This window comes from Calonectris borealis, chromosome 2, assembly GCF_964195595.1.
Source record: "Calonectris borealis chromosome 2, bCalBor7.hap1.2, whole genome shotgun sequence".
Classification (NCBI taxonomy): domain Eukaryota; kingdom Metazoa; phylum Chordata; class Aves; order Procellariiformes; family Procellariidae; genus Calonectris; species Calonectris borealis.
In genome coordinates this window covers 168,117,960-168,145,081 of record NC_134313.1, presented here as the reverse complement: position 1 = coordinate 168,145,081, position 27,122 = coordinate 168,117,960, and the positions used below count along the sequence as shown (strand labels likewise).

The following is a 27,122-nucleotide window of genomic DNA, read 5'->3' as shown; positions in this document are numbered from 1 at the left end:
CTCTCACAATCCCTGGAAAGTAATTTTTCGTACATACAGTCTAATGTGCAGGCTCCACTGGCTGGGGTCTTCAAAACGTATGGAAGATTTGCTTAGTTCCCAATTACAAGTTGTTGGGTGCAATGTTGGGTGCATGAAATGAGACAGCAATGTCTTAGGAAGGGATCTGGTTAAATGAGTTTGGTGCGCCTGGTATTCAAACCTGGTATTCAAATCTATTGCGCTAAGACTGGTTTTTGTTTTGTTTTGTTTTGTTTTTTTCTTCTTGACTTTACCACAGAGGACAAAACAGATTAAATTTGCCAGGAGAGTTTTTGTCTCATTTCTGAACTAGACAAGTTTGATAGTTCATTTACTTAATCCACTTTGTCATTGGCTTGATCTGGGACAAAGCTTCAAGGCTTTTTATCTTCCGCTGTCACCATTGTAAATATCTCCAATCATATCCTGATGTCCTTGTTTTGTCTTTAATTTGCTCTTGCTTGAATAAAAACCTCAATTAGAGAGCAATTCAGTAAACACTGAACCAGAACTGGACCACGCATTTGGTAGTCAATACACAGTATTATCTTATAGAAACCAGCATTTCCTATAGATCATCATGCCATTTTAGCTTCAAAGCACATCAGCTCTGTAACAGAAACTTGTAGCAGTTCACAAAACAGTTGTGAACGACGTACATGAAATTAATTGGCATGAAATATAGATTAGAAACTTTCCCCTTCTGCAGATTGATCCTTTCGTCTTTCCCAACCCTGCTTTGCAGATTACCACATACAGATCACCAGGAAGATGGAGGACAAGACAGCTCTGGAGCGCCATTCGGTCATCCTGTCCTGCGACTTCAGGCCTTCTCCAAAGGTTGTGAAGTGGTTCAAGGGCCACACACCCATCGAGCCCTCCGAGAAGTACAAAATCAAGCGGGAGCAGCATTCGGCAGAGCTCAAGATTTTGAAGGTGAAACCCGAAGATGCTGGCGTGTACAAGTGCAGGGCTGGAAACGCCGAGACCGAAGCCACGCTGACCGTTGAAGGTACGAGTGGTTTGCAGCAGGGAGGCTTGCATATAAGGAAGAAATTGTTTACGATGAGGGTGGTGAAACACTGGCACAGGTTGCCCAGAGAGGTGGAAGATGCCCCATCCCTGGAAACATTCAAGGCCAGGTTGGACAGGGCTCTGAGCAACCTGATCTAGTTGAAGATGTCCCTGCCCATGGCAGGGGATTGGACTAGATGACCTTTAGAGATCCCTTCCAACCCAAACCATTCTGTGATTCTATCTTTATGGTTCAGTATTTCCCTCTGGACTTCTCTTCCTGAGTAGAGGTGGATTCCCACAGTTCTCTCCTGCTAATTTTATGTAAGTGCAATATCTTATGTGAAGTAACTGTATCATGCACAGTGCTGATATTCCACGATACTGAAATCCAGCACTTACCATGAAGCAGTTAATGCATGTGGAAGGGCACCATCTGGGGAAGGCAGAAATTCATGCGTCTTTCTCAAGGCACATTATTTTCCATTTCATCCGAGGAACAAGAACTCTTTGGTACTTCTTGCTAAAAATGTCCGTTATGTTAAACTGCTACAGGCCTCTGATTCTGATGACCTTGATTGTGGTTTTCATTTCCTGACCACTGTGTCAGCTTTTATATCTGCTATACGTTTGTTATTCATAATGATGTTCTACCTCATCCTGGTATGGCACTGTTTTTAGCCAATTCTTCACCTCTGGTGAAGCTGTAAGAAAAGATGATCGCTGTGTCACTTCCAGCAAGACTTGGAGGTGAGCCACGGAATCATTTCCAGAAGTCTGGGAAGCAGCTTTTGGTAACAGTTTGGCTTTGAAGAGGTTCATCCAAACGACAAATTATTTAATAGTCCCAAAACCCTCGTCTAGTCCTTGAGAAACAGCATTTCATGGGTGAAGAAGCTGCAAAGAGAAACCTCTGGCCAAGGACTGGGAAAGAAAATTACATTCCTGTTGCTCCCTAAACCTGAGCAAATTGCTTAATCTCTTTGTACTTGTTGTTTGTGACCAAACCCGTTGTCTTCATCTCAACCTCTACACTTCCCTGGCAGTGAGTCAGGGATAATTTAATTACAATGTGTTTGTGCGTGTGCAGTGATGAGCACACAGGGACTGGAGCTCTGTGGGGTATTTAGGCATCACTGTAATGTCACTACCATTTTAGAAAGACTTACTTATTTTTAAATTAAAAAGAAAAAAAAGCAAAACAGTTTTATATGTTAAAAGAGAATTGAGGGCTTTGGACAATATAGTCGTTTTAACGGATGGGTTTTTGTTGGACCAAATGCAGAACCAAGGAAATGAAATGTAATGACCCATGGTGTACAGGAGACCAGACGAAGTCATCTCATAAACTCTAAACACTATGAAATCTATTTGTGGTAACAGTACTGATTTATGGTGACAGTGGTGATGGTGCACCTTGGTTTCCTACAGCCCGTGATGTAGAAGTACTCAAACACCTGCAGGACGTGGAAATTGAAGAAGAGAGTTCCGCTGTCTTCTCCTGCGAGCTGTCCCATGATGACGAGGATGTGGAATGGTTCCTCAACGGCACCCTCCTCTACACCAACAATTTCAATGACATCAGGAACGTTGGCAATTGCTACATGCTGACGATGAAGCAGGTCAAGCCTGAGGATGCTGGCACAGTGACAATGAAGTCAGACAAGGTGTCAGAGACCGTGCGTCTGAAGGTGATAGGTGGGTTGTGATCACACTCCTCCTGAATGTAAATAAGAGATACAAAAGAGCTCTTATTTACCATACCCATGCAGCAATCCTGCTCGTAAGCTTCACCTCTCTGGGACCGACTAATAGGCATGCAGGGGTTTTCTTCCAGTGTAAGTCTCTACCGTAGCTGATGATTTTTCTAAGGAAGATTGTTTTAATGTCCTGCTAAAACTTTCCATAGCTCTTTATCATGCTTTTATTATCCTTATCAGGATAGTCTCAAGAGCAATTTCCTTCACTTGTAGGTCTCTTCAGTAGTATACAGTCTATAAACTGTTGTGTCTAAAGATTTTTGTCTGCAAGGAGCTGAGCTTCACTGTACTTCCAAGGACAGGGCACACCTTTAGTACGTCAGTTCTGGAGTTGGACTGAATCAGTAAAAAGAAGGCAGTTTGCTGCTGTCCTTCATATGTCTTAGACATGTGACCAAACTTTGAGTTGCGGTGTTTTAACATGTTCTTGTGCATCAGCTAAGCCACAGTAAGTTGTGTGAATTATTTTAGGCATGTTAGAAACATGAGGTAAAGCTCTCACCAAAATTTCAAAATCACATTTTCTTTAGCAACACACCCGTACAAGCATGCTCAGGTAATTCATAGTGATTTGTTATCCTAAGTTAACTCCTTCTTGCATCTGGAAACATGAGTGGGAAATGTTTTGAGCCGTTCTCTGAAAATCAGAGTCTGATGTCCTCCACGCCCTCTCAGAGAATAATCTCTCCGACTTCCTTTGCATTTTGCCTCCTGATCATGACTAATTGGTTCTTCCCAGAGTATCTGGATAATTTAGCTCTTTTACTCTATCCATGCAGAGAATCTGAAGGATTTCCTCTTCCTTCTTTCTTTTATACCTGGTCAAAAATTTCCCCCTATAAATTTCCTCTGTGTCAAATATATTTTAAATTAGATAAAGGGAATTGACAAAACAAAGAGACGAGAGCAAAAATGTTCAGGAGAGTGAGGAGAATGTGCAGCATATCCTTTTATTGCTGCTCCTACTGCGTGAATCCTGCTTCGTGAAGAGGCAGTGCCATCTCTCTGGCTTTAGAAGACCTACATCCCAATTACTTCTCTTCACACATTTTTCTTCTAACCACCTGACCCCTTTCCACCTGTAGGCTGCTGCAATGAGAAAGGACGTTCCCAGAGAACATTTTCTGCTCCTCCACGATGCAGAGAAGGGCTTCCTTAAACCTAGTCTATCTTGTTGAGTAGCTATTCCATAGAAGTGTGAAGCTGTCCTCTGGCCTTCACTGAGGCCCTACATGCCTGCTCCAATTCCCATTCCCTGTGATGGGATGTCCTGAACCTGACAGATGCCCCAACACAGAGAAAAGAGTCCTTGCAATCCCACAGGTGTGCATTCATAAAAGAGACCACGATGACAGCACTGACTATCACTCCCATCCATGGCAATGCAGGCTGCCTCTCTCCTACCATGCATCCCCTCCATTAATAAATTCTGATTTCCTTAAAATTCATTCCAATCATGAGGTGTGAGGCTGCTTTCGGTTCTGCATTGGTATCATCAGCATTGCCAAGGGTTTACTTAAGCTCTCTTTAAATATTTGGTAGCAATTGAAAATGCCTCAACTCAAATATCCTGGCTGTTCTCTGTTTTGCCTGTTAACCTTCAGAGAAGCCTGCTGTCTTCATGAAGTCCTTGGATGATATTTTTGGTGAGGAGCGAGGTGTGATTAAACTGGAATGTGAAGTCTCCAAAGAGAAGGTCAAACCTGTTTGGAAAAAGGATGGTGTGAAGCTCACTTCTGGTAACAAGTATGAGCAGATACAGTCTGGGAAGACCCTGTGCCTCCTTATCCATGACCTGGAAAAGACAGATGCAGGTTTATACACATGTGATATCGGTACTGATGTTGCCAAGTCAAAGGTCAGCGTTCAGGGTAAGTATCGTAGACGATGGGCAGTCAAGGGGTGCTGCAGATATGAGTGGGCTTGGTCACTTTCTCTCACACCTATTCCTCCATAAGCTTCACATAACACGGTGATGTCTGAATAATCCCTGTTACTTTTTGATGTAAGTATATCTGGTGTTTCAGTGAAAATCACGTGTCAGGAATGTAGTGACAATGTTTCTTTCCTCAACATTCCTAAGGTGCAGAAATCCTCCCAGAAGAGCAAATAATTTCTCAAAAAAACCCCCCAAACAAAAAAACCCCAAGCAGCTTGTGTTTCACAGTTTTGAGCTATTAATTCAGAGTTCGTTGTGGGAACACAAAAGTAGTACAGTGTTGTCTATTGAAGAGCCCAGCAATTCAGCCTGTCCTCTAATCCTTGTGACTGCTTGAAGGAAAGAGGAGTGTTTGTGGCTTTCAAACTCATGTTGATAAAGAGACAAATTTTGAATTTGTCTGATTTGAACACTAGGAGGGTAGGATGGTACAAATTAACAAATACAAACATCCCATTTCTCATATCATCATAGAGAAAAACTGCACACAACATCCCAGAGGTTTCATGTCTGACAGCTTTTCTCCCCTCTAGCTCGTTGAATCTTCACTCTTCTCCACCGAGTGAGCTGTTCTCCATGCAGTCCTTCCAGAGCAAAGCCAGGAAATTCACGTCCCTTTTTGCTATAGCTTTGTGGAGATTCTGAGAAATCCTTCCCATGTCAAATACATCTGTAAGGAATGCAGTGCTGTCTGTCCAGTCCTGCCAGTCCAGATAAACCAGTCTGATGAGCTAAAAATGTCAATACTACTACTCATGTCAATCACAAAAGCCTTTTCTCCTTGTATTAACCTAGTTTTTGTCTGCCAGAACTGAACATTGGCATCACCAAACGGCTGAAGAACACTGAAATCCAGGAGGGAGAAGATTGCACTTTTGAGTGTATTTTGTCCCATGAAAGCATTGATGACTTCAACTGGACGCTGAACGGGAGCAAAGTGGAAAGTGGTGGGCGATTTAAAGCCTCTAACATGGGTCGGAAATATATGCTCAATATCAAAAGTGTGATTCCTGATGATGCTGGGGAAGTCATTTTCACTGCCCGTGGTCTAACCTCCAAGGCTTCTCTGGTTGTGAAAGGTAATGAGATCAGAAAGGTTCTGGGGTTTGATTTCTTGGGTGTCTTTTCATAAGGTATGTCAGTAAACCATGAAGGCAAACTCCTGTTATGAACAAAGCGAATAGCAGCCTTCTCTGTAAGCCTTGAAGCACTGAGATTTTTCCTTAAAAACAAGTGAAAGGCTGAAACTTTTTATAGATATTTGAGAATTGCAGAATATACTGGGTAGTGTAATTGTACAAACAATTTCTAGACTGTGTGCATCAAAGATAATCACCCAACGCTCCCTGGATAGTCAGTGGAGAGAAGGAACAGGTAGTTTTCAGGCATAGCTGATCATCCACAGTTAGACTTATTTAGGACAAAATAAATTGTTCCTTGAAGTCTATCGCCTGTACTTAGCAGATCACTGCTGGCTGTAGAGCAGCCCTGGAGTGAGTGCCTCTGCTACACCTCTCTATAGCGTAGATGTCTGTATTTAGCGAGAGAGATCCCACCATAACTGCACGCCTCCAGTAACTTCAGTGACGACAAAACGACATCCCCTGAAATGGATGCCATCAGGATAAGTCCTCAGTTCCTGTAAGCAATCTTTAATATTCACTGAGAGCCCATAACTGCAATTAATAGGTACTAAAGAGCAAGACTGCCTTTTCCCTCCCTTCTCTAACATAATATGAATCATTCATTGGGGAATGTGAAAACTTGCTGGATATTTGAATTGCAAAAACCCCAACTGTATAGTGATCATGATCATAATTTTTATTCAAAGTTCTTTTTTTTTTTTTTCCCCACCCTCTTCAGAAAAACCTACAGAGGTCACAAAACAGCTGGAGGATAAAACATCAGCAGTGGGGCAGGACATCAGCCTGAGCTGTGAATTGTCGAAACCTGATGTGAGCATCAGGTGGTACAAGGATGGGAAAGCAATCCGAAAAAGCCAGAAATATGACTTGCACCAAGAGGGAACACGGGCCATTCTGATCATCCATGACTCCACAGTCAAGGACAGTGGGGAGTACACCTGTGAGACAGAGGTCTCTAAAACGAAAGCCAGGATCACAGTGCAAGGTCAGTTGAAGCATGCATAGGGGCTGGCATGTACAGAAGTTGGGGTAAATAACTACAACCTGTGGGAGATGTTCTTCTCTTCTGTCTCCCTAAACAGGATCAATTTTTAGTTTTCAAAAAATGTCATGGATTAAAAGCTTTTTAAAAAAAACTCTGAAAAAACACCTTGTAGGTACTGAAGAATCTCATGTGCTATGTAATGAGCCAATCAAAATTGGCAATTTGAATTAGTCTTTTTTTGAATATGGGTGATCAAAACTGTACGCGGTCTGCAAGATGAGACCTCACCAGTACCTGTACAATGGCATTAAACTTTCCTGGAAATGTTTCACCTGATACGTCCTGTGACAGGAGGTGGACCTGGTGACCTTCTTCGATCCATTCCATCTGATGATAGGATGAGAGGAAATGGCCTCAAGTTGCACCAAGGGAGGTTTAGATTGGACAGTAGGAAAAATTTCTTCACCAGAAGGATTGTCAAGCACTGGAACGGGCTGCCCAGGGAAGTGGTGGAGTCACCATCCCTGGAGGTATTTAAAAGACGTGTAGATGTGGTGCTTAGGGACATGGTTTAGTGGTGGACTTGGTAGTGCTGGGTTAACGGTTGGACTTGATGATCTTATAGTTTTTTCCCAACCTAAATTATTCTATGGTTCTATGATTCTGTGATTCTACAAGTGGGGGCAGAGGGGACTCAAGACCGCTCTGTACGCTCAGGACTTGTTTGGGTAACAAATCTGTCTCTGTGTCTCTTTTTTTTTTTTTTTTCTTTTTTTCTTCCTTCCAGAAAAACCTAATTATTTTGTCAAGGAACTTTCAGATCTGAAAGTCGATGAAAGCGGAACTGCAGTTTTTATGTGCCAGAGTGAGAAAGCTGCATCCTCTGTGGTCTGGAGGAAAGGCATAGCTGAACTCAGGGCTAGCAAGAAATACGAGATCACACAGAAAGGACAAGTCCTGCAGCTGACCATAAATAATTTGGAGAAAAGTGACAGTGACACTTACACCTGCGACATTGGTGATGCCCAGTCCAGAGCCAAGCTAGTCGTGCAAGGTATGCATAAGAGGAATATGATTGTACGTCCTGTTTCTCCACCAGCAAACATTATATGCATAGGCAGATCTATTTCTCAGCATAGAGGTAGCAGATCTACTCGTTTCTGGCTCTGTCTGAGTCATGGTGTATATACACTGCGCAGGACGCGGACAAAAATATAGCAACATGGAGCTGGACATGTAGCGCAATTTGTTGATTTGAAGTAATTGCACCTGGAGTACTTTGGGTATGATTTAACACCCAATGATGAGAGGAGGGGCTGGTGTTCCTGTGTGAAGATATGATGGATATGATTCAGAGTGCCTGCTATTAGATGAGGGAAAAATTATTCTGCCTCCAGGCTTTTCTCCATATCTCTTGATGCCTCTTTCCAGTAGTGGTTTCTAAGAGGAGATGGATGAAGGAGTGGTCCAGGGATCTCTAAGTGCTTAATGTCCCTCTGTGCCTTAGACATGAGTTACACCCTCCAGCTGAAGAGTGCAAACCAAGCAGCTACAGGTCGTAAATGAGCTGTGGTGGCCAATGCTAACAGCAGGGCAGTGATTAAGGGGAAGGAGTGAGGTCTGGTTGTTACTGCTCCTCACAGTTCCCTCACTGGAGCCTCAACTGGGAGAAACTCCTCAGCTGAAATAGATGAAGCGATGAAGAGAATAGGAGGAACAGTTCAAGGATGGTTGCACAGAGATGCAGTGGCGGTGCCCACTTATTAATTATTACAGCTAATTATTAAAGACTCAGGGGGTAAAGCCAGACTCCTCCACCTCTGATCATCTGCTAGAGCAGCCCTGAGAAGCAAAGAAGTGTGCTTAATCCCCATCACGGCTTCAGGATCTGAGCCACCTGAATTTGCTGTGAGGTTTCTAACACCAACTTTGCTGAGTGAAAAACTACTTCTCTGTCACAAAGCTCAAGAAAAAAGTAAAAATTCGCTGTTTTGTCAGTAGAAGCAACATCAGATATATCTTTGTATACAGTGATAACCTTATTTTATTTATTTATTTACAGTTAAGTATGTATCTATCTATATCTATACAGGCAGGTTTTTAGGGCTGTTGTTTTGTTTCTTTTTACTGAAGCTGCAGTCAGACACTTTGTTCACTTCCCCCTCTGTTTATGGTCGGACTAAGCTCAAAGAAGGTGGGGGCTGGGTGGTCCTATTCCATAGAAAGCTAGTTATATTTGCTCTAGAAAAACAGAAGGGTTGTCATGGGAGGGATCATCTGCTTAGTGATGTCTTGAACTCACCGATGCTGTCAGAGATGCATCCTTTCAGCCTTTCCAGGTAGTTCCATTAGGAGAAACTTTGTAACACCGGATTTGCATTGTACTGGTTCCTTGTTCTGCTATATGTGTTCTGGTGCTTTGAAGCTGTCTTCATCCTATTTTGGTGTGTGTCCTGTATATATTATCTTCCTGTGAATGGTTTTTGTGTTCAATAACAAGGGAATTGTGTTTTGGTCTTCTGTATCATGAACATATTTCTTTCTTGAAATACTCACGTGGGAAATCTTGGGGTTTTCCATATTGATTTTCATGCTAGAAACTGAAGATTCCGGTAATTGATGTATCTATGTTCCTTTCAGGCCAGAAAGTGCTAATAACAGAAGACCTGGAAGATGTCACTGTGTTAGAAGGAGAATCTGCCATGTTCAAATGCAGAATCTCTCCTATAGACTATAGCAAAGTGCAGTGGTTTTTGGATAAAACCCCACTCCATACCAATGAACTTAATGAGATCCAGTCTCAGCCCGATGGATATCACTTGCTAATGTTGAAAAAACTCTCACTGAAGGACTCGGGGGTCATTACATTTGAAGCTGGTGATAAGAAAACCTCTGCCAGTTTGGTTGTTAAAGGTAATTCAGTTATAAAAACTGCAGGAAGGAAAGAATGTGTAGAAATAACTATGGGTTAATGTGGGTAGGTGAAAAAAAAAGAATAAAAATCCTACAAATTTGGCCCCATCATATGTATATTTGTATACATTCAACAATAGCATTACCTATATAACGAAGCTAGGGCTGGGGAATTAACACTTTGTAATCCTGGACAACTCTGTGTGTTTATTGGACCTTAGATGGGGATGTTATACTGTAGTGATGGTACATTGAATGCCTTGTCCAGTTTTCCTTGAGCCGAGCTGATAGGGTGATGATAAGTAAGGAGAAATCATTTAGTTCAAGGGAAAAAAAAAAAAGTGCAACCAGTAAGTTTTGAATTTAGTTTTCATTGTTTGAAACATTACGTGTGTTCTCTGCTATTCATTGTTAACAATGAATTGTTTTCTCTGGAAAAGTTAAACTGAGTTAAAACTGCAGTGTTAGCCTACTTCTATAGCCAGGGAATAAAATGAACGCCAGATAGCCCAAGAACGCAGGATTAGAGAGGTATTTTCTTACTGGAAACATAAATATTTCTCACTGCCCAGAGACGTAAAACACACAGTCTCCACTGTGTCAGATCATATTCTCATTCTCATTCACCACGTTTCTTGCAAAGAACTTTTTTTTTCAAAATTTGAAAATTTGCCCAAATTTTGCCATGCTACAGAAATGCAAACGGATTTTTTCTGAAAGCAAATGAAAGCTCTTATTTGCAAAAGGCTGATTCCTTTTGGTAATGCTAACATGTGATGCTATAGTACCAAAAGCAGGTTTTGGTCTGCTGATTGATTGGATTTTTATGGATTAAAAAGCATTAAGCTGGGAGGGATAAGATGTACCTTGGCCAATTTAGCTATTGGTATCTAGCTTAGGCTACTTCTATAAGCTGTGTAGAAAGACACTTCCAGAGAGAGGTTCATCTTCTCTGTCCTAATGACCTATTTTGGAAGTAAATATCTGGTCTCTGGCGGTGTCTGTCATCTTCCAGCGGTTGTAGAGACACCCTACATGACCAGTCTGAGCTCTCTGCCCGGTTTTTAGACTCATACTGATGAGATGAGACCTGCTCTAGATGACTGGCTTTGAGAAACCTGTGTTGCACCTCACTTCATGCAGAATTAACTTTTCCACATTCAGTTAGAAGGTTCAAACTAATCAGCTCACGTGTAAAAGGGCTTAGGAAAATCCTGTCTCCGCCTTGTTCGTATTTAGTGAGATGCGAGAGAGATCTTATTTATGTTCTTCAACGGGCGTATTTTCTCCTCAGTTTCTCCCAGACGGCGTTAGGTATTTACTAAACAACATTGTACGGCGTGACTGCTGCCTTCCCGAGGGCTTTGTAGTCATGAACACCAAATTATTTGTTACTAACCTTGACCTGTAATTTTGGTACAGGTAATCTTGGATGTAAATCTCACAGATTACTTGTGATCTAAAAACCTGCATCTCTTCTGAAACATCTCAGCTGGTTTTTATGTGATTCTAGAGAAGCCCTGCATCTTCACAAAGGAGCTGGTTGATACTGAAGTCACTGAGGGAGAGGATGTGATCCTTCACTGTGAAACCTCCAAATCGGAGAGCCCTGTAAAGTGGTGCAAAGACGGGAAGAGCCTTAGGAATTCTTCCAAGTATAACATCAGCCGGTCGGGATTTGAAGCCAAGCTTGTCATTCACAGGGCAGAAGAAAGAGACAGTGGCAGATATGAGTGTGAGGCTGGAGCAGCTAAAAGTAGTGCGGTTATTACTGTCAAGGGTAAGAACATTTGGAGTGATGGTTTGGGTCCTAACTCGTCATCTAACACCGAGGTCAGAGGAATAAATTGAAATGATAAAAATGGGAAACTATACTGAAAAGGAACCTCATGTCTTTGCACCACAGTGCAGGAGAGGTTCTCGTCAAGTCATCGGGGACAGATGTCACCCAGAGAGGTGATAGAATGTAAAATAGGAAAATCCTTCATCTTACCTGATTTTAGCTCTGTGATAGTTAGGTGCCTAAGCTTTCTGGAGCAGAGAGCAATGGGTCGGTAGAGAACAGTGGGCATCTCTGCAGGAGATCCACCCAGTCTAAGAGTTAATCCAGAGAAAGGATGGATCACCTTCTGAAGCTGTCTCCACTGATGGCTCTTTCCAAGGAGGAAGCTCATACACCCACATTTGTCTGGGTAATTGCTTTAGGCAGCCAAATTTATTGAGAGTGGTGCATCCAAAGTTTTTATTCCAAAGATTACGATCAGGCTCTCTGAAGGGTTGTTGTCTGAGCTGGAGCAAAAGTTCTCTTCTTAGACACATGAGACTTTAATGTACTTCCCTGAGCACATTTGGTAAGCAGCACGTTCGTTAGGCAAGCGTTGGGTCTGAGTGCGGTCAGAACCAGGCTCACCTGCTACCCACGTTATAATTGCTCCAGCCTGTCTTGAGTCACTGCTCCAGCCCGAGGTTGAGGACGAGTTTGGTTCCTGTGAGCAAAATCGCTCATTCACATGGGCAGGTTCGAGCAGATACGGGGAGGCTGTTAATGGCACAGGCTGGGTTTAGCCTGACCAGTGGATATCCTGCATGCAGCTCTTCTTCACGTGCTCTGGAGGGGCGGATCGGAATTAGGGAAGTCAGTGCGAACAAAAAGCATTTGGGGTGTTTGGAATAGTCAACCAGAGCACGAAGAGGGAAGGCAAGATGCTCACAGTATTTCTCTAGAGCACAAAGAAACAAGCCAACGTCAGGCTGAGATCTGCTGTGCAAGGAAAGAGGAGACCCTGATGGTGTAACGAAGAAGAGAGGTGATGGTTAATGGTCCAGATTTGCTCTGTCTTTCATTAGCACTAGGATGCTTTCCCAATACCTGTTAAATAAAAAAGAAGGATCTATGTTGACTTTAGTAGGACCTGGATCTCACCCATAACAAATAGGAATTTTTCTGTTAGGAAAAAAACCACTCAGAATGAGTGCTAAACAGCAGCTCCATTTTTCCCTTCACAAAGAAGGGTGTGGATGGATGCAGGATTTAAACACATGGATTCAGATCACCAGCAGATGTGAAGGAGCCAAGTCATAAGGGTGCCTACAGCAAATTACGCTGTTGTAGCTTTCCTTTATCTATTAGGGTCACATCAGAGCAGCAGAATGGAGAGAGGGGGAAAAAAAAAAAAAAGACAAAGTCAGTAGCCATGTGTCACTGAGTGTCCCAAACTAGAGGTAAAAGGGGAAGAGCAGAATAGGCTGTAGTTTTTCAACAGCCACAGGACAACTGCATCACGGATCGGGAGCTGACTTGCATATTCGTAAGATAGCACAAGCGAGGAAGAAATTGGGGGTTTTTCATGACCTGAAGGGAAAACACTTCAGTTGAGGTTTTTTCCCCAGTAAGTGCCTTCTCTACACTAGCTCACCTTAAAGCCTTGAATCCCAGGCTGTGATATAGGCTGCATAGGAATCTCCACAGGGACCCATTCGTATACAGCTGTGCTTTGCTTTCTGTGTATGCTCTGTGCTGGTTTTAAGTCTGCATTCACGTCTGATAAAAACATGTTGTGGGATTTTTATAACGAGAACTCAATACTGCTGGTAATGACAGAAAGTGCTTTGCCATTTCTTTGTGTCCTCTGTGTTATGTGCGAGTGGACCTCAGTAAAATTTTACCTTTTTTGTGCCAGTGGTCCAGCTCTGACCACCCATCTGCAACACTGCAACACGCTGTTTGTGTCAATAATAGCAGGGCAGCGTCTGCCACTACTGTTAATAATGACAACAGTAACAGTCCCAATGTCTTCAATAGTACGGCTAGCGGTTAAAAGGAAAAAAAGCATATGGTCTCAAATATTTTTTGCTGCTGTAGAGTGCTGGCAGCCAGATGTGGGCTGTAAGAATCTGTTTACTGTTTGCTAGTGCTTTTCCATTCCTGTGGTTTTCTATCTGAATAGCAAAGTCTGAAACAAAAAGGAAAAAGTGATTTCCAATCTCCTTAAACATCTGCCATGTTCTTTTTCAGAAATACCAGTTCTTTTCAAGCAAGAGCTCCAAAATGAAGAAGCTAAAGAAGGAAAACAAGTCAAGCTGACCTGTGAGCTCAGCAAACCTGATACCCCAGTGAAATGGATGAAAGGAGACACTGTTCTCTATGCCAGCGAGAAGTATGAATTCAAGCAGCGTGGTACTGTGGCAGAGCTCATTATTCGAGACGTCAAATCGATAGACTCTGGGGAATATACCTGCAGCACCGGGGAACTGAAGACCACTGCTCGGGTGAAAGTAAATGGTAGGTAGAGTTAGATACGTTGCCACACTTTCTTAATGCATTGCTTAATAGATCTTCTATTAAAAAAAAAAACCAAACACAGCACTTTGTGGCAGTGCCATCTACAAATTCATACATAAAATTTAACAGTAATATTGCATACTTATAAGCACCTATATATATTTCATTCATGTAATCTCATGTTATGCGTCTGGGATTTTAAATCTATAGCTTCCCACTGAACAGAAAATAAGTCAGTGCAAAAGGTTCATTTTCTCTACCCTACGTGCCATAGTTCCTGACCTATCGGCTTTTTTACATGGCTGTGATTAAGATTGGAGTTAGAGTTGGAGACCAGGAGCATGGAAGCACCAGAAGAACATGAAAACATAAGTCAAGTCCAGTCCCCGATTAACGTTTAGACCCCCAAACTCCCCAAAGCATCCTTTTTTAAAGGCTCTCAGATGCCATCTGCACTCCCCAATGCCATTAAACAAATACAGTACCTTTAGTAGTATAGCAAAAGTAGTAGGTGCTGGAGCAGAAAGCAGGAGAGCACGAATACAGTCAGAGCCCTGCAGCGGCAGGGAATTTGTTAGGTGAGGATGCTCAGAGGACTCTAAAGGGGTCCTTATTAAAGATGAGAGAAACTTCCCCCATACTCCTAGGAATGCCAGCGAGGTGTAACATCTGGGGGAGAGATTTCTTCCTGCTCCCAAGCAGAATCACTTTGATGTCACATAGCCGAGGGTCTAGGGTGGCTCTTCTCATTTGGAAAAGGACTAGTTTTAAGGGGTGACAGCCATCATGGGCACTTGTCGTGCAGCAGGTCAAGAGGGCATGTCCTAATCCCTGGTTCTGTGTTCTAGCTGTGCCTGTCCTTTTCAAACAAGCCCTGGAGAACACGGAAATGGAAGAGGGGAAATCTGTCTCCTTGCGCTGCGAACTCACAAAAGCTGATGCCACCGTGGTGTGGAAGAAGGGAGAAGCCACGCTCCAGGCAAGTGCCAAATATGAAATGAAGCAGAAGGGGACAGTGGCAGAGCTGGTGATTCATAATGCAGAGCCAGAAGATGCGGGAAGATATACCTGCGACACTGGAGACCAGCAGACCACAGCCCAAGTCAAAATCCATGGTAGGAATAAGACACCTTCTTGTGACCATTTGTTGTTCTTGCCATGGTCCTGCTACCTCCTGCACATTTATAGTGAGCATTAAGATAAAAAGGGATCAGTACAAGTAAAAGGCAGCTCTGGCTGGGTCCATTATGTTCTCTATTTTTTAGGACAATAACTTATGCTAAAACGTAGCAATCAAATATCCTTGATAACAAGATATCTTTCCTTGCCTCTGAAATAACTGCTTTCTGCTCTGGATAGAGGCACTTGTCTGGGCTCTAAGCCAGGAGGTAAGAAGGGCCTCAGCTACACATTTTGTTAAAGAACGTGCAATTCTTTTCTGCGTTTTCTCAGCAAGATTTTCACACGTCTGTGACCAACAGCATTTGGGCAGCAGAAGGGTAATTACTTCGATATTCTAATTATTGGGAAATAATTGTTTTGTTTTTATTTCCTCCCAAACCTGGTGTGCTATTGTAAAGTCAAGTAGAGTCCTGGACATGCAGGTAGGTCAGAGCTTATTAGCTGTGCCAAGAGAATTTGTTTTGGCTTTAAGTCTCATATGAGGTCACCAGTTGGTAATGATGCTCCTAAAGTAAAATGAGAACGCTTCACTCCTCAGCCGTCTCTGTGCTCATCAAAGAAGAGCTGAAGAGCGTGGAAGCTGTGGAAGGTGGGACCACCACCTTGCGATGCCAGCTGAGCAGAGAGGCCCCTGTGGAGTGGAGGAAGGGGCACGCTCTTCTCCGGCCGAGTAACAAATACAGGATGAGACAGGAGGGCACGGTGGCTGAGCTGCTGATCCACGATCTGGACCCAAAGGATGCTGGAGACTATACATGTATAGTGGGGAACCAAAAAACCACAGCAGCCTTGTCAGTGAATGGTAAAAAGTCAGAAATAACCCGTGAAACTCTGGAACGTTTTTGTCCATCTCTTCCCTCCTCCTCTCTGTACATCCCCTTACAACATCTACCTTCATGTCCTGCTTCTACTCTTTTCATCCTTCCACGTTTTCATGTTGCCATGTCACTCTTTTCCCCAACGTCCATCCATGATCAGCTTTCATCATGCCCAATGTTGGACGTGTGTGTGTGTTGTCTTGTCTTCTTACCTTTCCTCAAGTGAAGGGTGCTGACATGCATGTGTCTTTTCCTGAATTATTATGGAAACATAAGATTCCTTGGGATTTTCTGGTAAGGAGGGTTCATCACCTTTAATGGTGAGGACGAGGTTGTCATTTGTATGCATGATCCCAATCAAGATCACGCATGCTTTGATTCCCACAGGACAATTTACTAGAGAATTTTTTTTACCATCCACAAAAAAAGGCAGGATGTGCTTAAGGATAAGGGCGTTGGAATAAGGCTTAGGTAGTCATATGATAAATCACGATTCAGCCTCTGACCAGAGATCTGGGCAGGGTCTTGGGTTGCAATCCCTTTTCATTCTGCATCTCTCAGCCCTGCCAATCCGTTTCAAACAAGAGCTGAAGAACGAGGAAGCCACCGAGAGCGGGACGGCCACGCTGCAGTGCGAGCTGAGCCAGGCGGTGGGCTCGGTGGAGTGGAGGAAGGACGGGAAGGCGCTGATGTCAAACGGGAAATACAAAATGAGACGGGAAGGGCGTTTTGTTGAGCTGATTATCCAAGACCTAGACTTGACGGATGCTGGGAGCTATACCTGCGTGTGTGGAGACCAGAAGACAACAGCTGCCCTGAGAGTGAATGGTAACCGTTCTACCCATTTTGCTCATTAAGCCCCAAACTTAATGTGTTTAACAGCATTTGCTGGTCATCCGAAATCTGGTCAGTGTGATGTCTTAGAGGTTTCATGTTCTCAGCTCTGTGGTGCCAAAGAGTCACCCTATTAGAGGTGCACCTTGTGCTTTTTTTTTTTTTTGCTTTGAGACAGCACAGCTATGTTGTATATTGTTTTCTCTAATTTATTTCTCTCTACTTTAGGAGGTTTTACCCCCCTTTCTACTGTATCCACCTGGCAGTAGTGCATTTTTTAGTTAAATGTATACACCGCAGCCCAGTAACTCACAGCAGAGTCCGGTTCATTTCGTTCCAGTGCTGATTCCTTCTCTGTTGGTATTGCATCCTTCAGCCTTGCCTATCCTCTTCCAAGAAGAAATGTCGAACAAGGAAGCTACAGAGGGGGAGGCAGTCACTTTGCACTGTAAACTGAGCAAATCGGCCCCCGTTGAGTGGAGAAAGGGGAATACGGTCCTCAAGCCAAGTGACAAATACAAAATAGAGCAGGAAGGTCCCTTTGCGGAGCTGATGATCCGGGATCTGGATTTGGCAGACGCTGGTGATTACAGCTGTGCGTGTGGAGATCAACAGACTACGGCTGCTTTGACAGTAAATGGTAAAAAGAAATTCTCAGCACGTGCCCCAAGTAAACCTGTATAATTCCAAACTCTCTTCTTCTTTTTCTCCTCTTTCATCTGGTCCCTGTATCCTTTCCATCCTCCCCCCTGCTGATTAGTTTTTCTATCCTGGTTTCCTTCTCTCTGTTTTCACTTGATGCCCTCTTGATGTGCTCTTTGTCTTTCTAGGTGCTATGTTCAAATGACCAGTGGAGTACAGGTCCCCAACTCAACACGATCTCCCTAGTGCAGTATAGCTGCTTCTTTAAAAGTTTAGGGATTGACCTAAAAGTGGGAATAATATTTACTTTTTGGAACTTAGACTGTTACACTTGTTGCTCCTAAGAGGAACAAGTTTTCATCAACGTATGATGCTACACAAGGACTACCTTAATGAAAAATTGCCTTTTTATTCTCCTGTTTTCCCCAGCCCTTTTTTACCAATTTTGGCTTAACTCTTCCGAAGCACATACTTTATCTCTGCAGAAAGCTGACAGCATGTTTGTAACTGCTCTGTTTTAAGGGGCTCTATTTATAAGAATACAGACAGTGCCATGAATCAGGCACTTCTGCAGAACTCCTGTTTTTCTCAAAGGAAACAAAATGCTTTGGGTCTCATATTGAAATACGGCCTCTAATTTTACCCCTTGGATTTTATGGTGTGTAAAGTAAAGGATAGGTGGCTTGTCAACTGAGTTTGCAGATAGACAGTCTTGCCTTTAAAGCAAGTTTTACAGTGTGAGGAGGAAAAATTAAAAATCAGACTGAAATCTCTTTTGAAATGTTAGAGACTGGAACAAAATCCTGGAGTGTGAAGAAGGTGGTGTGGCTTCAGTGACATGCAGGTTCAGGGAGATAAGAGAAGAGCATGTGTAGATCCTGGGTCAGGCTTTCTCAGCTTTGATGCCGTGTCCGTATTGCATTTACTCTGCAGTCCTGCCTGCTCTTTTCACCAAGGAACTGACAGATGAAGAAGCCACAGAAGGTAAAAGTGTCTCTCTGCACTGTGAGCTGAACAAGGCTGCTGCTAACGTGGAGTGGAAGAAGGGCTTCAAGACCCTCAAATCAAGCGACAAGTATAAAATGAAACGCGAAGGTGTCGTTGCTGAGCTTCTAATCCAAAACCTAGACACGACGGATGCTGGAAATTATTCCTGTGTGTGCGGAGACCAGCAGACTATGGCAGTTTTAACAGTACATGGTAAACCAAACAAAACAAGACACACACTAAAAGTAACTATCCTGTTTTCTCCCTTCATTTGGAGAGACACCTGGCTACCCTACCATCTCCTTCCTTCTGCCAGGCCCTTACCCAGAGCTCACCGATGCCAATGAAGTGCTCCCATTGGCGTCAGTGCGGCCGGGGTGCGTGGCACAAGGGGGGGTATCGGTCTGCAAGCTCAGAGGAACGCGTAGGCAACCCGGGTTGCCGCTACTGTTTTAATTAGGGTCCATCATTTTGTTTTTCCCCTTGAAAGTTCCTGTATTAGACTCCCCGTTATGCTCAAGCCCAATAAAACGGGTTGCCTCAAAGAGGCTCTGACTTAGGGATTTTAAGGTTTCATAAAATTCCCAAAGGTTAGGTTATTCCCTGGAATCTTATTCCCATACTCCATTCCTGGGACAACGCGGTGTGTTTATACGTACGGGCCAGTTGTCATAGCATTCAGTTACTCCCCTATGTAAAGCAAGCCCAAACCTTCTAAGGGACAACCGTCCCCAGGGAGAACTTTGATTTTTACTGCAACTGACATATTTGAAAGGATATGTCAGTTCAGGAGAAAATGTTTGTTTTCCCACCATGTATTGAAATGAACAATTTCATTTCAAACTGACATTTAGAATGAAACGCCAGTGTTTCATTTTTTTAATGGACAATGTCTTTTCATTTGCTTAAGTCTCTGAAAGCATACCAAATATCCTCCCATTATGGCTTAAAAAGTCACATCAGAAAACCAATTTTTTTCAGAAATTTCCAATTAGTGTTTATTCTTTTTGCTTGACATTTCCCAGGAAAAAATTGGGTTTTCTTCTTTTGTCTGTATTGATTTGTGACTCTGAGCACACATAAAATATCTCTATGGATTACTGCAAGCATTGTAGCCCTTCCTGGTGATGACTTTTTTTCCTCATACTGAACACTATTGACAATCTATGTTCTTGTGTTGATAAATCAGTTCAAGATAAGAGGGGAAAAAGAAAATTAAGCATCGGTGGTTAATGTTAACTCTTTGGGGCATTACATCTCACTGCTCATATTGCTGTCCTTCAGCTTTGCCTGCATTTTTCAAAGAAGGATTGAAGAACAGAGAAGCCACGGATGGTGCAACAGCCACCCTGCACTGCGAGCTGAGCAAGGTCGGTGTCCCGGTGGAGTGGAAAAAAGGGGACAAGACACTCAAACCGAGTGATAAGTATAGGATGAGACAAGAAGATACCGCCGCAGAGCTGTCGATCCGAGGTCTGGAGGTAGAAGATACAGGAGAATATACCTGTGTGTGTGGAGATCAGAAGACCTCGGCTGTCTTGACAGTCCATGGTAAAAAAGCAGTTCTCCGTTATGATAGCAGTATCTCAGGGAGATCCCTTTTCTCTCAGAAGTTTCTTGTCCACGTGCTTTGATATTTTGATTCTGCAGTGTTTTCTTGCTTTGCTGGCTGTGTTTTGTCCCATCTCCCACTGTCTGGCAGTTTGAAACTGGTGGCTTCATAGCAAAGTAAAGAAAAGTTGTGAGAATTTCTCATCTCAGTCTTCACTTTTTAAAAGTGAAAACGGCACCTGTATGTAAGCCAAAAGTGAGCAGACCTCTAGCAGCAAGCTTGTTCTCAGAGCGTTTGTCCTTGCGTCTCACTGATGTCAGTGGATTTCGGTGCTTAACTTGAAGGAATGATTTTTAAAAAAGCTGAGCTCGGTTAGTGAGAGGTTTTCCCATTGAGGAATGAATGACTGTCCGCCTCCTTTGTGATATATTCTGCTGAGGAAATAGTGCTTTCCAAAAAAACCCCAAACCACTATTCTGCAGGTCCTCATTTAGGGAGGGGTGAGAGAGATTTTGTTCCTGACTCTGCCCTGGTGAATAGCACCAAGCTTTGGTTGCCCCTCCAGCAGAGGCAGTTCATATATAGTTCCAATAGATGAAAGAATAGTTTTTATTTGAGATATATCTTAAGGATAAGATGCTTCTAAGGACAGGGGCAAAACTGTGGAGGCAAAATTCTCTTCTCTAAGATTCTCTGCACATTTTTACTTCCTCTTCTTTCTCCCAGCTGGAGGTACTTCTGTTCCTCCCCTCCTCTGGGCTGGCACCTTCTTCCCTGTGCAAGTCGCTTCCTTTTTACCTTGGTGGCACACCACAAGGCAACTTGCTGAATGTTGCTAAAAAAAGCCTGTGTTCCTGCTATTAGAGCCATTATGTCCTTGGAAATTATGTCGTGGAGGTGCGCCTGAAGTTATATTACGATTTCTTTTCTGAACCAGAAAGATAAATTATGGTGTCAGGAAAGATAGAGATCTCCAGCTAGCAGTGCCATCATCCAGGACGATGACTTTCAATCAGAAGTCAGGTCATTAATGTTCAAGACAGATGATCTCAGACTGAAATAGGTGGAGAGGACTGCTGGAACCAGCTGGGAAATGATGAGCATGCTGCATAAGTCAATGTTAGAAGCAGGTCATGGTGGCAGTTATCCCTGTGAGATCCTGCAGTAATTTTCTAATAGATGCAGTTTTCAAGACTATATGATTTGTTTTCCTGTAATAGCGAAGGACTGGCCTCAGGACCTAGTCCTATGTTCCTCAAGGTCTGGCTAGTGGTTTTGACGTACTCTCTGTTTATATTACGTCCCATAGCTTTGCCTGCACTGTTCAAAAAAGAACTTGTCCATATGGAAGCCACAGAAAACGGGACAGCTGTTCTGCAGTGTGAGCTAACTAAACCCGCTCCGGTGGAGTGGAGAAAAGGGCAAAAGGTGCTCAAGCCTAGTGAGAAGTACAAAATGAGGCTGAAGGATACCATTGCTGAGCTGACAATCCATAGCCTGGAGGAACAAGATGCGGGAGATTACACATGCGTGTGCGGAGACAAGATGACTACTGCATCCCTGACAGTGCATGGTAAAAAATACATCAGTTTAATAGGGATTTTCTGCTTTGTCATCTGTGATCTCATGCAGGAACACAAATTGTTCTTGATCCCATCTACTATTTTAAATTTTTATGACAGCTCTATCAACCACTGGGAATATCTTTTACTGAAAGCCCTTCCCTTGGGACTGATAAATAGCACCATACAGTCTTTCCTGTCCCTTTTCTTTCATGTTAATGGAATCTGGAAGCAGATAATGAAGACCTTGGTGAAGTCATAAATAGCACTTGCAGTATTTCCATTAATTAATTTCTGTAGGCATATCGCTGAGATTTCACTTCTTTTACTCAAATGGAATTGAAAGGTGCTCTGTTATGATAACAACTGAGAAAGGCAGGTGAGAATGATACATTGCAGCCTGGAATTTTAAATAACATAATGCTCGTTTTAATTGTTCATCCGGTCTTAAGACAGAACTGTGCGTAGTTCCTTGAAAGCTTGGAATCAGCTTTCTGTTGTTTTATCTTAAAATGCCTTTAAAGCATACCTTCCAATACTGAAATTACAGTTTTACAACACTGATTTCCAATTCAGTTGTGACATGCTGAATGTGGTGTATTGCAAAACGTAAGGCAGGGATGCCCCTGAAATCATCAGCTGCCTCTCAGGTACTATATATGATTCTAAAACCTTTAGAGATTAAAGGGTTTTAACCCAGTGGAGCAGTCGAGATGTAGTATTTCCTCGATTTTAAAATGCCCTCTCTTCACCTGTGATCTTCAGCCCTTCCTCCACATTTTAAAAAAGAGTTGAAGAAGGTGGAAGCCACAGAAAACGGCACGGCCACTTTCTGCTGCGAGCTGAACAAGCCTGCAGCGGCCGTGGAATGGAGGAAAGGAGACAGAGCCCTGGAGCCAAGCGACAAGTTCACCATGAGATGCGAGGGCACAACTGCAGAGCTGGTGATCCGCGATTTAGACCTGACAGATGCTGGGGATTACACATGCTGTTATGGAGATCAGAAAAGCACTGCTGCGCTGAAAGTGAATGGTAAAAAAAAAAAAAAAAAAAAAAAAATCAAATTAAGTGGATTATTTTCAACCAGCTGTTTTTTTAAGAACGTAGTAATATCAGCTTTGAAATTGCAGCCCCGTTTCTGATTAATTTAGTAACGTGTTGTTGGACATGGGCATAAACATGGGAATGCACTGGTCAGTATGAGGCAAAGATCGTTGCAAAAATTTCAGATATTCATTGTGGTACTAACTCATTCCTTTGATGTTCATGTTCAGTAGTAGCTGCCAAAAAAGGAAAAACATATTATTGTGATGCTGGTTGTAAAGATGTTACAATCCTAAAGTTGAGAATATTACAGTTTGGTGATGAGATATTTTTGATACAGTTTTCAGTGTGTCAGAATAATTTGACAGTCAAGTTCTGCTTGACCACTGTCTGAGGAGAAATCTTATGGAAAAGTGAGATAGATGCCTCAGATATGATTTCATTTATGAACTTTTTCGGTAATGATTAGCATTGCAATAGAACTTAGACACTCTAGTCAGGCTTTATTTTCCACTGTGCCAGGCAATACCCAAAGAAAGGTAGGGCTCAGTCTTGCAGAGCCTGAAGTTGAGACTGGTGTGGTTCTCCATTTCGTGCCATAGACCATACCATAAAAAAAGCCCTGACTTATGAACAAGGTGTTCTCCCGCTTCCCAAGGTCGCCATCGTATGTTTCCCAGAGTGGTTATCCATCCTTTTTGATTAGGGAAGGCTTTGCTTGTGTGGTTGACAGACCACAGATAAATAGTTACTTGGATAGCTGGCACGGTCATACATTCTGCTCATTTTGAACTCCTCAGCCTTGCCTGCACACTTCAAGAAAGAGATGAAGAATGAAGAAGCCGCAGAAGGTGGAACAGCCACGCTACAATGTGAGCTATCTAGGGCTGCCTCTGTGGAGTGGAAAAAGAAACACAAAGTGCTTAAATCGGGTGAAAAATATACTATGAGACAGGAAGGTACTACGGCACAACTGCTGATCCATGCTTTGGAAGTCAAGGATGCTGGGGAGTATACCTGCGTGTGTGGAGATGAGAAGACTACTGCAGCGCTGACAGTGCATGGTAAAGAAAACAGAAATGAGAAATTTTTGTGTGATGTTTCTCCTGTTTCTTCTGGAAGCCTCAATACTGACAGGCAATGAGTTCTTTCTCTAATCTTGCCATCATTAATTCTGTTGATAACGGATTTTATTGTTTTTATTGTGATTTTTAGCTAATTCTAACTGGAGTCGTAGTTCCATTGATTGTACTAACATTTTCCCTGTGTTCTTCTCCTTGCCCTTGTTGGTGCACGGCTATACTGCTTTGCACCACACTGAAGGCTGGAGGATGCCACATGCTTGCGTTTTTGGTTCTGTTTTACTTACTTTTGACTTCAGTCTAGAGAGGTGGAGCAGCAGGAACATTCACACTTCTTAAAAAGAGCGATCTTAGGTTTCAAGTTACGTTAGGATTTGACAGGTAATTTTAAATAATGCAAACAAAACTTGATTCAATGCGACTTTTCTGTATAACTCTGATGAAGGATCATGTACCTTTGTATTCTGGTATTGCAGAATACTCAGCATTATAGTGTGAGAGTACTTCACAGTCCTCAGGCAAATTCATCTGCAAACTTTCCTTGGAAGAGAGGGAAACTTTATTTCCACTATTAACATAGGACAGTAGGAAGTAGTTTCACCCATCTTTCTCACCTGGAAATTCAGTAGGTTAATGAGTTGATTTCTTTTTACTGCCCAGACTTTTTCATCTTGATATTTACCGATAAAACAAGGATGGCTTCAGTCTTGAACTTCCAATTTAACCAGGTCATCTAGTCCATCCTTGAGCCCCAAGTCACCATCACGCCTACCTAGCCTCACTGCACTGCTGAAGAATTTGCAGTTCCTCTGGACACTCATTCCACTGCCTAGCCATCAACACTGCCAGAAAGTTCTTCCTAATTTCAGCAAAAGCCTTTCTTGAGCTGGCTTAAGTCATTACTTCTTGTCCCATATCCTGTAGAAATGGAGGAATATTTGCTATTTTCCTCTCTGTGAAAGATTTGAAAATTTATGTCTCCTTTCTGTCTTCTTGTTTCTGGACTAAGCACCTTCAATCCTTTCACTCTTTCTTCATAGGTCATGTTTTGTAGACTTCGGCTCATCTTTGTTGTTTTCTGGGCCATCTTCAGTTAATTCACATCTTTTTAGAAGTCTGGTGGCCAAAAGCAGACTACAGCGCTCCATCTGAGGCTTTGCCAGACTGGAAGACCTTGATGTGTCTTGCACATGACACTCCATTTTACATATCCCTATTACGATGTTTGCTTTATTCACATCAGCATTGCATTTTTTGACTTGCATTTGCTCCAAAATCTCTCTCTGCAGATCTGCTGCCTATTGTTCCCCGTCTTCTATTTGTGGTGTTGATTGTTCCTACATATAGTATTTTGCACCTGCTTTTCCTGAATTGCAGCCTGTTTTTTCACCACTGCTTCATCAAGACCTTCTATATCCTAATCCTGTTTAACAGAAGCTTTCAGCTTCTCTCCCTCCCCAGCTTGAGATCATCTGCAAAGTTAATGACTACTCTGCATTTCATAGTCCAAGCCACTAAAGAAAATGCTGAATAATACTGGATTCCAGAGTATTGAGGAACTCTGCTCAACTCATTCTTTCATTGTCAGTGTAAATCACAGTTGAATATTCTTTGACTGTGGTTTTCAAACTGGTAGTGGTTCCTACTGCAGTTAAAGAAAGAGCTTTGCTAAAATCAGGGTGTACAGCATATACTGTGTCTGTCTCTCACTGAAGTTCATCAACCTATCTCAACAAATATTACCCTGGTCCATTCTTCACAAAAAGAAAAGCTCTTGGCAAGTCCAAGTGTACTGCTACAACATTTTTCAAAGAATTAAAGTTAATCTGAAATGGCCGTAGTTCCTTGGATCCTCTCTCTGCCTCCCTTTTCTTCCCCCTTTTTTCCAAGCACTGTGGGTGGGATTCAGCTTGTAGATCAAGACTGGTGAGTGTTCCTAATTTCCTTTTGTTGTCAATGGAGATCTAATCAACACAGTCAATGGAAGCCAGGAAGACATCCAGTTCACCATATAGCAGACATTTACATTTGGTCAGCAGGTAGCTCCATTGGCTCCATTGACTTTGGATCTTTCTTGACTGTCCTGGGAGCTTAGACTCTTGGTTTACACGGTGAGAACTAAATGTGTGCATTTCAATTTGTGAGACCTTTTCCACCTCTGAGTTTCCATTTTTTCTATACTTGTGGAACATCACCCCTTCTCTTTGATTTCTCCAGCGTAACAGTTAATGTCTAATATCTGTTAAGCCTGTATCTTAAGTATTCCAGGACAAATTTCATCACACCAAGGTGCTTTGAGAATATTCAGTTTATTTAAATGTCCTCTAATCTGTTTTTTTTTCCCTTATCCTCTCCAGAATTCCTTTTACTTTCTTAGCTATCATTAACTTTTAATATTAAAGAAGAAAAAGGAATTAACACTTCAGCTTTCCCCGTCTTATCTACCATCAACTTACATTCCTGAAAGTTAGCAGATCAACTTCTCCCTTGTTGTTTTTCTTCCTTCTAACCTACCTACAGAATGTCACTGTATTATTTCTGCTTCTTTCTAGTTCAGGCTGGCCAGGTTTCCTGGGATTTGCGTGCTAATATTCCGATACAGCCAAGAGCCACAAGTTGAACTGTGAGCAGAGGACATAGAAAGCTCTTGGAGCAGTGATCTCACCACCCAGTTGCTGGATACAACTACACTCAGCATTCAGCTGTGTCTGGAGATATTTGATATGAGCATCATTTTTCAGATTACTTTTCAGCCCCTCTTTCGTGTTGGTCTCTTTGTCCGTGAGGTGAGCCCAGGAATGGGGAACCTTGACCTTCTTGAGACAGGCCAGGAAACTGTCCTTTCTAGTTTTGCGTCTGCATTCTGTAGTATTTCTTTTGCACTCATCTAAACCTCCCATATTTTATAGGTCTCTCGAGTTTCAGGATATTGAAGAATTCATGATTTAGGCAGGCTATTCCTGATGGTCCTCGGACTGGGGTAGTCTGTGTAATTATGCCCTTCATATTCTTTCTTCAAGAAGCTTTCCACTCTCTTAAACTGTCTTGTCCTGTAAGTTTGTTTCTGCTTGGTTATCAGTAACAATTATTGAATTATTGAAGCTTGCTTTCTTGTTGTCCACAGAATGTCTTTTTGCTCTTCTCCCTCATTACTTGTCCTAAAATCCATGAGCCCTCCTGCTTCATAATTGGTGTCTGCCCAATTATCCTCTCTGCCTGTATTCTCAAATATTTATTTCTTGCTGGTCAGAGTCAGGACTTGGAGATCCTCCTCTCCTGTTCTTTCACATATATTCTATATCCAAAAGTGGTTCCCACCCCATTCCAAAGACTTAGCAGACATTGTCCCATCCTATTGCT

The 27,122-nt window shown here is 42.6% G+C and overlaps 1 protein-coding gene across 1 annotated transcript in view; it reads left to right on the top strand.

The window, feature by feature from the left end:
• Positions 1-27,122, top strand: part of OBSCN (obscurin, cytoskeletal calmodulin and titin-interacting RhoGEF) — a 192,442-nt gene that overhangs the window by 59,304 nt on the left and 106,016 nt on the right. Inside the window, 16 exon segments of the mRNA XM_075140878.1 lie at positions 767-1,033; positions 2,467-2,733; positions 4,400-4,666; positions 5,544-5,813; positions 6,598-6,864; positions 7,652-7,918; positions 9,505-9,777; positions 11,291-11,557; positions 13,793-14,059; positions 14,908-15,174; positions 15,780-16,043; positions 17,270-17,526; positions 17,724-17,825; positions 18,492-18,735; positions 19,807-20,073; positions 23,481-23,744. Coding sequence (XP_074996979.1) covers positions 767-1,033; positions 2,467-2,733; positions 4,400-4,666; positions 5,544-5,813; positions 6,598-6,864; positions 7,652-7,918; positions 9,505-9,777; positions 11,291-11,557; positions 13,793-14,059; positions 14,908-15,174; positions 15,780-16,043; positions 17,270-17,526; positions 17,724-17,825; positions 18,492-18,735; positions 19,807-20,073; positions 23,481-23,744 — 4,077 coding nt within the window.